Genomic DNA, 15,817 nt, shown 5'->3' with positions numbered 1-15,817 from the left:
GGGCTGGCCGGGCTCCTCTGCTCCGCTGTCGTTTTTGATGGGCCTTGGCTTTTCCTGTCCGTAGAGGGCATTACTGATGTAGAAAAGATGATCAGAAGGCGCCGGGCTTTCTCGTTACAGGAGATAATGGGAAGACCTGTGGATACGCTCTTCACCCAGTTTGGCTCGCCCCCACCCCTTGAGGATCATTTAGCTGGGAAGTTTTCAAATGGAGACGTTTAAAACAGGCTCTGTTACAACTTTGCTTTATGCTGATGGCCTGTTGTGTATGCAAGTTCTTTAGTCTTCAGAAACGGCCTTGTGGCCGTTATAGCAACCTGTTGGATGTTTTTTAAGTTGTCTGAAATTGGAAGTACTCTAGACCAGAGTCTAGAATGGGTACCTCTGAGGGCGTCACTGAACAAAACTTGTTGCATGTTAGGATGAAATCATACTTCTAATCTGTTCTGGAATGGAGTGCGATGGGTTTGTGGCATTTACCCCAGATCACTGTGGTTTGGAGGAGAAAATGTATGGAAAGATGCATCGACTGATGTCTAACATCACCTCACAGAAACAAGCGGTATTACTGATGATGTTTTTTTCATTCTGAGTTGATGTAAAAACCTGATTCTTCACTAAAGACCTTTAGAGTTATGTGAGTTTGCAAAAATAAGTTCAAGATTTTCCTCTATTTTGCATGCCTCCTCTGAAATACTGGTGGGGTAAAAGCCTTGTGGGGATCTCGACAACTACAGGAGCTGGTTTCCCTACTCACGCGTGCTCCTTGCTTTCTTGCTGTGGCACCATGTTGTCTTGTTTGGCATTTCCCTGTTAAGCAATCAAACGGAAAACAGCAGACTGCCAGCAACTTTGCTTCCCTTGATGGTCATAGCTCGTTCTGAACGAGGGAGAGCAGAAGGGGCCTGTTTTAAGCCACTGCTGACCTGGGCGATCAGCACGTATTCTTACACTTGCACCTGCTTGCTTTCCTTGTTCTCTTTCAGTTGATACTTCTTTGTCGTACTAGAATGAGGATTAAATGGAGGGTAGGAGTCAGTTTATAGACACTTAGAAAGTTTCTGTAAGGCAAATGGACTATGTCTAGGACATTTTCAATATAACATTTTCCATGTTCCTGATGTGTTACTGTGACCTTGTAGAAGGAGGTGTAATTTGTCTAGGCAATCCCCATCATCTGTCAAACCCAGGTTCAGGTTCCAAAAACCAAATGCTACATAACCGTAGTGTTACAGACAAATGTGTATACAGACAAAGTGTATACAGACAAATGCCTGCAAGTTCAAAATTATTTCATCCTAGTGTGTATGTATACAAACCCATGGAAAACAGGACATAATCCTGTCCAAACATGTTGATAATCATGTATATAAAACATTCAGAACCACAGAGCAAGAGTATATTGGTGGCTTGAAGCTGAGATTGTTTAAGAGTATATTGCATCATTAAAAGGTACATAATTGGAGGGAAAAATCAGCCATGCTTGTCTTGCCTTGATTGATACTAAGATAAGGTTTCTAGAAATAATTATCTCATCTAAATAATGGCTAGTTTTAGTGTCACATTTTATTTTTCCAGCAGATGAGGATTTATTAGGTGATGGAAATTCTATTAACAGGAAATTAGTCCAATTTGGCTTTGCAAAATACAGCACGAGCCAAGTCCAGGCTTACAAGCATCATTTGTTAAATCATTCTCTAGCATTGTAGTATAGGGAGAGTAAGTTCTGACATTTGCAAGCATCCTTTGTATTTATGTATTTTTTACATATGTATTACATACCCGTTGATGTATTAATTTTGTTTCTCAAAAAAACCTTTATAATTACTTGGGGGTAGGCTAGAGAGAGCTCCAGAATAATCATGGTGAAAGATTCTGTGTGTGTTTTTAGTGTTTTTGTTTGTTTGTGACAAAAGACAGATATGATACAGATGCGAGCAGGATGTGAACGCCGTGGGGACATCTGTGTGACACTTCCCCTTTTTTTGTCAGTGATGAAACTGACATAGAAGTGACCTCTGAGGCTGGAGCTCTGCATTCCAGAAATGTTGCTCAGCTTAGCGCAGGCCAGGGTTGGGAACCCACTTGTTCACATGATGGCAGTGTGCATGTGCTAAACGCTGGTGTGGCTCTGGGATGCTGTTCAGACAAATTGAGCTGCTGCAGTAGATTTTCCTGATGAGTGATTGGATATTCATGTTCATCAGCTCCTGATCAATAGCAGCTATACTTAACTCTTCACAACAGTGGAACCCTTCAGTGTCTGTGCAAAACTACTGCTATTTGGTTTTATCCACAACCTTTTTACCTCATCCAATAAAATAAGATTAGTAAATTCTACTGATTTAAAAGCAAATTTCTATGGGGGCAGAGCCTTAGTTGCAATCCTGCAAAGCTGAAGTTGCACCATGCTTTAGCCCAGGTTAAATGCAGCGGGTCTGACTGCCCTCCTTCCTAATGATGCTGTCTGGCAACTGTGGGCCTCAGAAGCATAGGGAAGTCAAGCTGTGTCGTCTGTACTGTGGGAACATGATGCCATCTGACAGTCTCTCAGCCTCCCTCAGGGCTAGGTGTCTCAGACTGCTTTATGCTGGTGGGAGAGCAGAGCGTGACTGAGGCCTGGATGGAGGTTGGCCTCATTTTATAGATCGGGATTAGTCCTTTGAGTCTTTTTGTAACTGGCATTACAGTACGGCCTTGGTATCGTTCTACATAGGTGAATACATTGACAGCCAGCACCCTGTTTTGCTTAGGTTATTGATAAAAATGTTCAGCCAGTCTTACGCTAACTCTGGAAACAGCAGGCTCTTGCTTCAGTGGTAGTACTGGTCAGTGAAGATTCCAAAGACCGTGTCACTTATACTTATTTGAAGTTGGCAAGGAGGTAAGACACTGTGGTAGCTTATTTTGTTTTGCGAGATCTTGAAGCTTCAGTACTGATATTGTCTTATTCATTTCCCCATAGTTGATGTTTTGGTAGGAGTTGTCCACTGGACGCAAATTTACCAGAGGGCGGAGGGACCAAAAAAAAAAGCATAAAGGAGTGAACAACAGCCATTTTATACTCATGTGTGTGTATATGGGGGAATAAGATACATGGAAATCCAGGCTTTATTCATTCTGCTGTTCACAGAACAATGTGGGGGCATTTTCCTTGTTTTGAAGGCACAAAATTTGGCTTGCTAGGCTGGCAACAAAAGCATTCATTTAAAAACTTGCCAGAATGCAAACTATTTGTTTTGGCATTTTTATCTTGCATGTGAGCAGGCCGACATGCAATTTTTTTCTGCCAAAACCATATCCATTCTGGTCACCTATTTACTGTGGACATAACAATTTCTAAGTATGACTGAGGCTGGCTACTGTCATCCAGATTTGCATTTTCCCAAAAGGTTCCAAGCTTATTTTGGTATTTATCATATAAAATCTCAGACAATTAGATTTCCACCTGGTTAAGTAAAACAAATGCAGTAGCTGCCAAAGGACTATGACCCGTGGCAGTGTGTGCTGTGCCAGTCACCTGCAACTTTGCAACAACAGCCAAGCATACTGCTCCACCCCTGCAGCTGACTGTTGCTGGTATCAAGCCTGACACGTACAGATGAAGAATCTTTTCTGTCCCAAACTAAACAGTAAACCCAAAGCCTGGTTGTTGGAGACTACTCTGTTTTAGACAACTTTGGTTTTACGTGGTCAATTTTATAATTGAGCCTGCAATTTTCACATGGTAATACCTTTTCTTTGGATTTCCTCTGTTGAAACTTCTACTGGAAACATGGCAAGTTACCTTTACCAGAGTCCTCTGGGAAAAAAAAGGTGTCTTTGACAGTGCAGTAAGGCTGGTGGAGCAGTGTCATGTCACCCATTCAGTTTTTCTTGTGGTTGTTGCTTAGAAACATAGCAGTTAAGTACCCTTAAGTTGAGAGTCCACTGCAATGTTGTGTTCTTCCTTAAGCTGTTAACGCTGGCTAAACTGTCTTTCTTAAAACAAAACTATGTAATAGTAGTACTGAGAGATTCAGTGAATGCACTAGGTTCTTTTTTACTGAACATCCTAAAACGTGCTTATCAGTTGCAACATAGTCCTGCTCACACTTTAGTTATTCAAACTTGTGCCATTATGTTTGTGTTTGTGGTTAGCTGTAGTCAGTAGGACTACAGGTAAGTAAGTCATGCCTCCACGGGAACTTGACAGAAGCAGTTTGGCTTCATGTAAAAGGGGCTTAATTTTCCCAGTGTAAATTCTGATGTCAAGTGTCACATAGTCTGCCAATATTCTCCATGCAGACTCCCTTTTGCTACTGGTTTTTGCTTTTCAGTCCTAAAATGCCTTGTTAAGGTCCCATTAATACACAGGTTTGGAGGAAGCACTGTTATTATTAGTGTTATTATGAATAGGTGTCTTCAAGATTCCCATATGGCACAATTCAACAACACTAAATTTACTTAAACTCTCCCAAAGAAATCACAAACCCATCAACATCTTTCATAAATAAATTTGCTGTTGCAGGAAGGACTCAGGGCAACGTGCCTGCTTTTAATATTACCAAGCTAAATTGTCTTGGCTACAGCTTTTTATTCACTGCAGAAAGCATTATATTAATATTCTGATTAGGTACAGATTAGTTTTTTGATGGAATAATTTTAAGCAAGTAGAATATGTCAAGCACTGCAGCAAGATTACTGCGGTTCAAAGCATGGCACTTTGCATTTTGTTAATATTGTGTAATTCTTACTGGCATCTATGCAGTTGAAACAGCGTAATGCATTTGTGTCAGCATTTGTGTTAGGGAATTTAAAAGAGGCATTTCAGCAAGAAAACTTTTTTTTTTTTTTTTTTAAATGGAACTACACTTTTCGAGCTACGCAGTGTTTCTGGCCTGCTGCATAGTAAGCCATTTTTCTGGTTAATGTGTTGATACTGTGAACATAAAAATCCTGGGAAAATGGTTTGATTGTGTGTATTTTAGAACTGTGATTGAAGTATCACATTTATCTTAACACTGAATTTCATGAGCTATCACTTGCCATAAAACAGTTAAACATTTTACTATTTTTGCCTTAACAGGATGATGGTGCTTTGTTTTCTGAGCAGAACACTGCAGCTAGCAAGACATTCATCCAGTCCACTGGGGAGACAACTCTGTTCAGCCAGAACAAATAAGCCAGTGTTGACTTTATTCACCAAGGTAAAAGTCATTTACAGAATAAAGCTAGGCAAGACTGCGTATTTATCAACTTTAATATACATGAATCCCAGATGAAGTGGCTTGGCCATGCTTTTTGTCCCCTTCAAATTTGTGTAGTATTGGGCATTTTACTTTGGGGGTGTCTTTTACACCAGGCTTTACAGCACAGTCCTACTGTCATTGTAGCAAGCAAGTAGTTACACCCAATGAATGAAGATTCCAGGTTAGTTGTGTCTTGGTGGCACTATGGTCCATTTACTAGTTGAAAATTGTTCTCTAACTGCCAGTGTTTCATACTGAAATGGAGAAGGAAGATGAGTTGTTTATACATTATCTGCCCAGGATAAGCATCAACAGCTGAAGTAGGCTCTTTGAGGCACTCATGTTTAATTTCAACACTACCTGTGCGACTGAAAATGTATCCAAGTAGTGTTGGTAGCGCACAAGGAAAAGTAGATTGTGCTTTACCCTCTTTTTGCTTTATTGGCTGTATAACAGGAATAAAATGCAGGCAAAGGTTTGTCTGTGGCATGAACAGGTAGGATTCTTGGGCATGCTTTAAAAAGATATGTCATGAACAGGAATGGTCATTTGTGAACTGTAACCTTCCACAAACTGTCATCAAGAGCCTGTGTTACCTGCAGAGGTCTTCTGCACTTTTAGATAGGATGGCACACAGCAGGCTGTGCTGCATTTACACGGTTGACGTAGCCTTCAAGAGGGGAATAACTAGAAATGTGAAGCACTGAGAATGTTGACATTGGTATGGCGGTATTTGTTGAAGACGGATGTGATAAAATAATTTCCTCCTTCTGCACAGTGTTTGTTCATTCCATCCCTAGCCGTGAAGGAGTGTTTAAGCTATTCATATGTTGCAAAGTTTAAAAAATAAAAGGTCGCCATCTGTTTATTAATCAGAGCAATGCATACTATAAGAAGAGCCATACTTCAAAGTTGCAGCTCTCTCTCCCCCTGCTTGATTCAGCATCAACTCATTCATGATCCAAATGTGATAAAATAGGGAATGATGAGCTTACTTTTGGGTTAATAATTGGAAAAAAGCTCTTTGTATGAATTTTTGTGTCTTAAAATGTTTAACTAGTAAGACACTGTATGAAATCAAGTTTTCTAATAGCAGAGTGCAAGTAGTTCTCTGAAGTGGCCTCTCATTGAATGAGTTTTTAACTTTAAATGTTTTTCATGTCTGATACCACTGGAAATGGCAGAGCAAAATGCAGACTACTTTAAAATAAATCTAATCCGCACTCTTAGTTTATGCTAATTAACTCCTTTTCCCCTCCTTCCTACTTTTAAGAATAAGGAGAAAAGAGGAGGAGAAGGCAGGAGGGAGCTATGACTATTGTGGCTGGTTCAAACCAATAGAAGCTAGTGCTGGCAAATGGTTTTCCCCTCATGGGCTGCTTTTATGCCAACACAAGCATTCGTGCAGCAACTGCTTCAGGTTAAAAAAAGAATTTTTTTTTTTTTTGGAAGGTTGCTATTAACTCAGATCAGTTCTCCTGTCTAGCTCTACTGTGCAGCTGTTTGAGTGCTTATGCCAGCACAGAAGAAGCAGTGACAGGAAGATGGGTCTGCTTCCTTCAGCATCAGTGCCAGCTTAAAATGACCACAAAACTGCAGTCTAAGTATGCAGCATAAATGGCAATTATCTGTAGAAATAAAACTGTCCCTTGCACCACATATATTGTCTAACAGATCAGCATATGGCATATTGGGAAGGGATTTTTACTACCTCAGCAGCAGAAGTCCCTTTTGCCACTGTAATACACATCTGAGAGAGAAGGTTGTCCAAGACAGCTTTATCCAGGCAGCCCTATTGCAAATTAGCGTAAAGCAACTGATGGGAGAGACCTACTGTTGGATTCTTCTACTGAAAAATATGTACTAATATAAATGGACTGTTTAAACAGATTTCACTGTTAATTAAAGTAGTTCACTATCTGGTTTTAAACTGATTCCAATCTTATTAGTACCACGTAGTGCTTAAGCTTGCCATCAGAGCAGGAGTAGAAACATATTCTTTGATAAGAGTCAGCTTAGTTTGTCAAATGTTTTTTTATGACTGTTTTGTTGGAAAGCTCTCCACAGGCCTAGGGGAACCAAGTATGTCCTACTTTAACTGTAAGGAGCCTGGCATGTTACAAATCTGATGTGCAGGATTCTGGGACGTTCATTTCAGCCACCAGTATCGGGTATATCAATCCCTCCAAAAGCAACAAGTAGCAGCAAGAACACAGTACCATTGATCTTTAGCATCTTGCATAGGTTTTCAGAGCACAAGGACTTGTCTGTGTGGGAAAGACAGTTTAGATTAGATGTGAATTAAAAGTGGAGTGTTTAATCAAAATTAAGTCACACGCAGGAAGGAAGAAGTAGCTGTTTCAGATTAATTCCATGTTTAAACAAGTCCTAGGAATACTTTTATGTGGGAGGGAGAGGAGAAGGTCTTTTCCAGCTGTGAGAGGTATTTCACGGCAGAGGGACAGAGCTGTCACCTTCACCACTGTATACTTCACTATGTGAATTACAGGCTGAATTCTGCCATTACAAAGACGGAAGCAGCATGCCTTCATGTGAGTCTCTTCTTCAGGTATGCACTGCTCTAATGATCGTGATGGATCAGAATTCAGCTGTACACCTGTAGTGGAATACCAGGGAGTTTTCAAAAGTGAGAAGTTTTTTTTGACTCCATCACAGGTCAAAACACTGCAGCTGTTTGCCAGTTCTCCCTGCTGGAGGTTACTACCCTCCCAGCTCTGCAGGTTTGCTTAATTCCTTGCAGGCAAAGTCAGACAGGTTATCTTAAATCACTTTCTTCTGCTATTTGAACTGACCCAAGTGACTCGATCTGAAGCAGATTAGAAATTACTCATCTGACTTCCTCATTCCCCCTTCTATCAAGAGAAATTCTTCTATCAAGAGTGGTACCGGCAGTTGTTTTCAGCTCTTCAGGCAGTGCTTTGAATTTTCATTGCTGCTGACCAAAAGAAGGGATCTGTGCATGGCCTTCCAAACCATGCCCTTGAATCAGCCTTTAGAAGAGCTGTTGAAGGCTGTTGAGTTGCACCATGAGAAAAATAATAGCAAAAGAGAAATAATTAAATTATGTGGCTGAATATTTTATTCTATTTTCATCCATGCTGTACCAATAAAGACTTAGGAAGCAGTAAGACAGGGTGGTAGTGGGGAGGGAAACTACAGTTACAGTAATGATCGCATCTGTCTGTGTATGTTACTTTACAGTACAAATGAACTGTGTGTTTTACTGTATGCTTTAAGTTGGTTTGAATATTTTCCTTTAGAAACCATGCCCTCTATGTGATGAAGCAAAAGAAGTGCTTGAGCCATATAAGAGAAGGGTAATGTATTACAATACTGTCTACATTTTCTGTATAGAAAGAACAGTTAATCAGGATTCTTTCTTTGTAAGAGAAAATTGCTTGGATTTATTTGCATCCGTTACTCTTTCATGGGTGACCTCTTCAAGACAACTTCAGCAGTGATTTCCATAAAACTCATTATCCAAAAGCATTTTGCAACAATGCTACTCAAGTAAGTATTGGCAAACCAAACTGATATACACCTTGTTGCAATAGTTTTTAAAACCACTGTTTTTGTAAATACTGTTGCCTTGTCTGATAGAGGAGTTTGCAACTTCTATGAGGCAGGTAATGATATCATTTGGGAAGGATGTTAGTAAGTGGAGGCTTCAAGTATTTGAACTAGATGTGATTGTAATTTTGCTGTTCTTCAACCAGATTTTGACCTCTTTCTTGAAGGAGGAAACTGTTAGCAGAAGCATTAAGAGGTGTTGCACTCTATTGCCTAACAGGCAGCTGTTGTGTTGCCAGCTGCATACTTGTTGTGGTTGGTGCTCACAGGAGAGTGGTTCTGCACAGGGTATCAAGAATATCGTCCTGGACTAGGGAGAGAGATCTTTGTGGACGCACAGCCAAGGATTGTAGCTACATACATTTTGTACCCACAAAATGGGTAATTGTCTACATGATGGAACAGTAAATCCAAAAGCGCCAAGAAAACAGCCCTGCAGTTCTGAAAAAAACAGTGATCAAAAGACAAGCAGGTATTGTTTTTCAGTGTCTAGTAGGTACTAATACATTTATTTTCTGTCACAGTTTATTTTGCAGGAGGTGGATATTACCCTTCCGGAGAACTCGGTGTGGTATGATAAATACAAATATGACATACCAGTTTTTCATTTAAATGGGAAGTTCCTAATGAAGCATCAAGTAGACATTCAAAAGTTTGAGGACCAACTTGTGAAGGTGGAGTTGCAACATGATGGGAACCAGTGAAGAAAATGCAGCTGCTCTGGTGTGGATCTGAAAGGACTGTGCAACATAAATTGTGTGAAAAAGTAGTATTCATTATCTGGCCTTACGTTTCTGAGAATGGATGGTACCAGCGCTCTAAAAAAACTTGAGTGACTTGTATTCTGTGTTGTATTAGTCATCCAGACCAGCTGCACCAGTAGCAACCTTTTCTGTACCATTCATGGGCTGCTACACCAGGCTGGCTTTTCATTGACAAAATATATGCTGCTCCGTAAGAGGAGATAAAGTGAAATGTGTTTCAGGATTGTTAGTACGTGTAAGAGACTTCCTTCAAGAAGTCTAGGAGTCTATCCTAGGTACTCATTTGAAATGGGGAAGGGGGCATTTGCTCTAAATGAAAAGGACACTTGATTACAGACAGCACACTCTCACTGAAGCAGTTGTATCTATAGAACAATCATCACAATTTGATACAGCTGTTACTAACATGAACACCGAATAGTTTATTTTTCTGCTAATGGGATGAATATATGTTGCACTTAAGTCTGTTTTATCTGTTCCAGCAAGCTTTGAGCTCCTTAGTACTTGAGTTACTCCCAGTCACAAGAAAAAATAAAAATAGACTGAACTATAATTGAGCCAAAAGAACCAAATCTGTAATGAAAACAGCACTTATTAGCTCCAAACATGTCTCTCTGAATGCTACTAATTTCAGAGTATAAAATGAAAGTAAGAAACCCTAAGAGCGCCTAAAAATTTCCTGGCCTAAGATATGGGACTTCTGCCTTAGTTATGTTCTTAAAAAAAGTTATGTTCTTAAAAAGTTATGTTCTTAAAAAAAAATCCATGCTAATATATGGTGTTTTGCCCTGTTTGGGGATGCTTGTGGCATAATTCTCCATCATTACAAATCCAGTGAACAGAGAAAACATGTTTCTCTGATACGGAAACAGTGCTTGGGCGGGAATGCAGACACAATACCCAGTTAGAACAGCAAACTGAAATTCACTAGGATTCATTATGGGCTTTAGCTTTTGAATTAAGGTTCAATAGGAAGCCAGCTGATCTGCTATGGTGAAAGTAGGCAGTTCCTGTATGGACCCATCCTACAGCGTCTTTACTGTTTGACAGATCATTTGCAACCTGATTCTGGTGTATTCTGCAAGATGAAAAATTTCTGGGCAGTGGGGAGTGAGAAATGAAAACAACTTCCAGTTCGGCACTCAGGAAGGGGTCTGAAAGTATCCAAGAGTTCCCAGGAGGGAGAGCTGTCCCCTTTTTATAGCAGAGAGCTTTAGGTAAGTTCAGCTGCATCACCTGACTATACCCTGTGATTTATAGGACTTCAGAAACTTCCATTTCATAGCACCTCATCTTCCCTAAGCAGTCTGCAGAAAGAGAGTGGCATCCAACAGGGAGGATTTACTAGGTTTGCAAGAACTAAAGAGAAGCTTAGAAGTTTAAGCATCTCCTTAAACCTGTTTAAGGCTTTTCATCGGCAATTCTGTAACTGTTTGATCCAAAACCGAAATTATAGCCAGCTGTTGCTTCTAAAGGAAAACACTCATCCTGACTTTTAAGTAACCAGTTTATTCTTTTTGTAGCCCTACTTCAGCTTTAGAACCTGCTGCTTTACCCTCTTGTCGTGGTTTACATTTGTACAGGAAGTGTAAGTTGAGGAGATTGTTAAAAAAAACAAGCTAAAACTTCTCAGGATGAAGTGACTGAACTTGAATAACTCAGCAAAGCTTCAAGTGTGATGCTTTCCCCAACATGAGGGGGAAAAGAAAAGGCAAAACTTGAAATGGCAAGATGATGCTTCTTGATTTGTAGGCTGCAGCACAGCTTTGGCCTATCGACAGTGCTTTTCATTGCTACTGAGAGAAGAACAGGACCCTAGAGACAAAAAGTTCTCTACTTTCTGCAGTTCATTATGCTACAGTCAAACTTTTTAGCGTATCACAACTTACTGTTAAATAATAGGTCTGAATTACCTCTGTGACAGCAAGCGCCATTTGCTTTCCTTCTATAATCTGAGATGGTTTCAGAGGTCCCAGGTTTTTCCTTACTGAATTTTTGTAATAAGAGAACTGGCATACAGCACTTTTAAACCGTAGTTCAAGCACTTTTCTAAAATGCAGCATTATTATCTCAAAGATACGGAGGACAGAGGTCATGTGGGCTTGCCCCATTTCCCAATATACATCACTGACAGAGGCTGGAATAGCCATCAGAGAGCAATTTGCCTTTGTTTTATTTTTAATAAGGTCTGTTTGGGGAAGAAAAAAAAATGGAAGCTAAAAGCAAACTTAATCATACAGGAGATGATGAATCCCTTGTTCCTTATTCATTCAGACTGTGGAGGTTTTCTTCTGTAGCCGGTGCCAGATTTTTTTTCCCCCCTTTGTTTTGTAAAGTGAATGATAACAGGATTTCTATAATAGCTTTTGTCTATGGCATAGCCTTTATCAGTGAGATGGAGTTTTTCCATTAGTTCTGGCTGTGAGTGCTAGCTGCTTATAATGTACAGAGAAGGGGTGGCTGCTGCTTCTGACTTCTTCTGGTGTGCGTGCAAACACAGCCGTGCACTGTGCATGCCTCAATCCTATTTTCCTAGTCAACACCAGCAGCAGATGCAGGTGCGTGAGGAGGAAGGTCATTGTAGACCCACATGCAAGCAACAGGCTGGGGCTCCAGGGCCCGGTGTGGAAAGACAACTGCCAGCCACTCCTCTCCAAACGCTACCCTGTCCATCCAAAGCCAAAACATGGGATATACTGCCAACACCTTACAGCGGTATCCGAGAAGGCATTACTGTTATACTGTTTTGAGAGAGTGGAAGCCCTGTTCTCATCAGTTTGCCTACAAAGAGAGGAGGTGGAAACATGTCAATATGGAGTGTTGATGGCACACCTCAAAGAAAGAGCTGTGCTATAATCGTTTTCAGATGAAAGCACCACAGGACAAGGTGATGAGCAAGAAGCTGACAGTTTGTTTTGGACCACAGGTGCTACTGCACGTTTGTCATTGCAAAATTAGGTAGTGTCAAGGTTGCTGAAAATGTTATTCCCTTCTCTGTTACCTTCTCCGAGGAATACAAAATACTGAAGTAAAAGCCCCAGGAGGCCACTTTATCTTCTGAAGCCAGCAGCTCTGCTTAGTGGAATAATAAGGCATTCAATGACTATCTTCACATGTGAACACTTAGGAGGTCGCATCTTCTGAGTAGTAGATCAGACAGAGAAGTGTTCCAGCTTCATCTCCCGTTTCCCTGCCATTACCAGTCCTAAAAATAGTCATGTGAATTTGTGATCCCATAGGCAAAATTTATTAACCTCAGTGGGACCAGAATATTCCCTCAAATAGTTAAATACTTCCCATTTCTTTTGACAGGTGGGGGGACTGAACAAGTGCTTGTGTGACTTAGTACGACTAAGCAGGCCTGCCACCTTCATTTTCCAAAACCAAGCAAGGATGTATCATACAGAAATGTGAGGGTTTTTTCTTCTTTTTTAATGTAATAAATGCAGCAGGCTCCCAGCACATGCATCTCTCTAATCAAATGTGTTAAAGTATAACCTTAAAATGGGAAGGCATATGCCCCTGCTGAATATATATTTATGGAGGCATATGCAACTTGGTGAAAACTGGCAATTTACTCTTTTGACGGTGAACATTGGCAGGAGTGCTAAGCTCCATAATGTACCATCCCTGTAATGTAAAAAGAGCTTGAATACAAGATGAACTTACTTCCTATTTCTGGCCAATTAAAAAGCACATGCACAATGTCTTACCTTCTTCCAGTAACTACAAATAACATATACCCACCAGGCTTACTTACATGTTCTACTTCTCTGACTCTTTATTTGTGTCTTTGAATTACAAGCAGTACATAGCAGGGCTGGTCTCATTTCTTTATAAGCATAGCACTCTTAGCACGGTGTCTTCCCATCCAAACTGGCCTGTGGTACACAATCTCAGATTCCCTCCTCACTCCTGAAAGCGAGCTCTTTCCGTAACGTATGGTTCTCATTTGTATTGTGTTTTTCATCTCTCTTACTAGCATCCAACTCCCCAAAAAACCAAAAAAATCTGCATGTAGGTTTAGCCAATTGTGAAAGCATTAAACTCTGTCTCAGTCCTGTGCATGCATTCGTCTCTAGTCACGTGGCCATCTGGACTAACGAGTGCAGCGACACGTGGAAGTAAACGAAGCCACATGTGCAGGTGTTTGTGAGACCATAGCTCATGTTTTTGTGCTCAGTGACGGTGTCACTTTCCAGTCAGCTTTGCTCTATACTGTACCAATATAATGTCTGTTTTCTATCGTGTCCTGCTGGCAAGAAGGCTCCGTCCCATTCTTGTGAAGTTGCTGGACCTTGGATACCCAAACCTGAGTTCTTGCAGGGCAGGACTGGAGCGGTGAGATACACCCGAACAGGAAAGTTTCAGAACTCCCAACTGAATACTGGTTTATGCTGTCTTGGCAAAAGGCACAATAAGAACAAGAAAACCACCCTCTGTCCTCTACCCTCACCTCCGATAGCCTTTCAGACCAAATTCTCATTCTTGATCTTTATCTTCAGCTGATACTTGACACATGACCAGGATATCCAAAGGGTAAAATGAGTTCCTCCAGGAGACAGACACTCTTAGGGTGTCTGTCTTGTCGGTGGAATGAACCGCAGCGACGGAGGGCACTCCAGATCTTCCACATTTTTCCTCGATGTTGCCTTCTGGAGTATATAGGGTTGATCAAAATTCTGTGCACAGAATATAAAATAAATCCCCCCCCAGTCATACATACATGCAAATCTTACTGCAATGACACCCAACTACACCCACTTCTCCTGAGGGGAAGATGAAAGAACAGCACGCGAGATGCATTACTGGAAGGCACCTAGATACTGTGGTGATCGGCGCGTATAAAACTGCTAGCTTTAATTCAGGGCCTTACTATAGGCCGTAGGTTTTTTAGCCTGTCTCCTAGAGAAATGAGTCTTGGACCACATCATCGTGAATCAGTCCAATTCATTTCCTTCCCTCTCCCCTTCCTCTCTGACTCCTTCCCAGCAATGTTTAACCCCGCAGCCAGTTCAACAAAGTGATCCAGCTGGGTTTGGTGTTTTGTTTTGTTTTTTTTTCGCTATCACATTCCTATGAGTTTCCTGAAGATGTGCTCCCCAGAAGGTGACAGAAATCTGTCCATCCATGTCCTCCAGAGGGGGAAACACATCCTGAGTGAAGCCACCATGCAAAATTCAGACACTTAAAAGACAAAAAAAGTGGTCAGAAACCGCATTTATACACATAGATTTGATGTGTGTATAGGTCTAGATGCCTCTAAAAGGCGAGGCATCCATCGCAACTTGGTGGTCAGGGTTGTCACTGCAGATCTTTTTGCAAGGCTGGGTTCCAAGCAACTTCATTAATGTTCCCACACCAGTGTACATTTACATTTCTGCTCATTTTAACTTGCCTTCTACAAAGGTTCCCTGAGCGACTCCCAACAACCAGTGCTGGGCCCTCTCCTTTTATTTTAACACAGAGGTAGCACCTGTATGCATTCTGCTTCCACCTGGAAGGGTGCCTGCCTGACGGGGAGGGGGGTGAACACACAGCCGGCTGCAAAGATGGGTGGGGTTTTTTGCTCCACGGATGAGAGAGCAGACCAAAGGCAAAACCCCCATGTGATCAGGCTTCTAGCAAAACTTAAGTGTATGTTGGTGTTTTAATGTGCAGTGGTAGAAAGAGAACGCAGCAGCTTTACAAAAAAATAGAAAAATAGATGCTGTCTCAGCCCTGCAGTGTTCATTTATTTTTGAACAAAGCAAACAAGGTTGCTTGAGAAAGGCCATGAAACAGAGAGCTATAATTGAGCAAATAAAAATACTAGCCTTCAGGTTTCCTTTAGGTAGTATCTGAGGAGCTCGGAGCTGTCATTTCAGATTCAGCTTTGACTGAGTTTTGGCGATTTGGACGTTTTTACTAACATCAATGCCGGCTTGGGAGGTGCAGAAGGCTTCAGGAAAGCGTTTTCCCTCAGACTACCGAGAAACGGGTATTTCGAGGTTTTAACTTCTTTGCAGCAAGAAACTGAGGAGTTGTTTTGCCATGTTTGTTTGGGTTTGGTTTGGGGTTTTTGTTTCCACTTTGGACCCGGGTCTCGCACTCCTCCCGTTCACGCCAGGACTCACGGACGGCTTTCGCTACCGGGCAAGCCCCGGTTTAAGGCCGGCGCAGGTGACGACGCCGAGGCAGGGCTCGCCCCGGCGGAGGGAGCGCCCGCGGGTGCCGTCGGGTCCGGCCCTT

The 15,817-nt window shown here is 41.4% G+C and overlaps 1 protein-coding gene across 1 annotated transcript; it reads left to right on the top strand.

The window, feature by feature from the left end:
• The first annotated feature begins 167 nt into the window (after window positions 1–167).
• On the top strand, window positions 168–13,150 carry CUNH5orf63 (chromosome unknown C5orf63 homolog). The gene is made up of 4 exons (XM_009648953.2): window positions 168–562; window positions 5,069–5,189; window positions 8,513–8,569; window positions 9,347–13,150. The coding sequence occupies exons 2-4, from the start codon at window positions 5,070–5,072 to the stop codon at window positions 9,524–9,526; spliced, it is 357 nt and encodes a 118-aa protein (XP_009647248.1). The 5' UTR covers window positions 168–562; window position 5,069; the 3' UTR covers window positions 9,527–13,150.
• The last annotated feature ends 2,667 nt before the right edge of the window (window positions 13,151–15,817 follow it).

Source organism: Egretta garzetta, unplaced genomic scaffold (genome assembly GCF_000687185.1).
Source record: "Egretta garzetta isolate BGI_Z169 unplaced genomic scaffold, ASM68718v1 scaffold541, whole genome shotgun sequence".
NCBI classification, from domain to species: domain Eukaryota; kingdom Metazoa; phylum Chordata; class Aves; order Pelecaniformes; family Ardeidae; genus Egretta; species Egretta garzetta.
This window is presented reverse-complemented; position numbering and strand designations above follow the sequence as displayed.

Excerpts from the sequence above, each read along its gene's own strand:
- CUNH5orf63 (XM_009648953.2), top strand. The coding sequence starts at position 5,070 with ATGATGGTGCTTTGTTTTCTGAGCAGAACACTGCAGCTAGCAAGACAT. Across the intron at positions 5,190-8,512 it reads TGTTGACTTTATTCACCAAG|AAACCATGCCCTCTATGTGA; the intron begins GTAAAAGTCATT and ends ATTTTCCTTTAG. Across the intron at positions 8,570-9,346 it reads TTGAGCCATATAAGAGAAGG|TTTATTTTGCAGGAGGTGGA; the intron begins GTAATGTATTAC and ends TTTCTGTCACAG.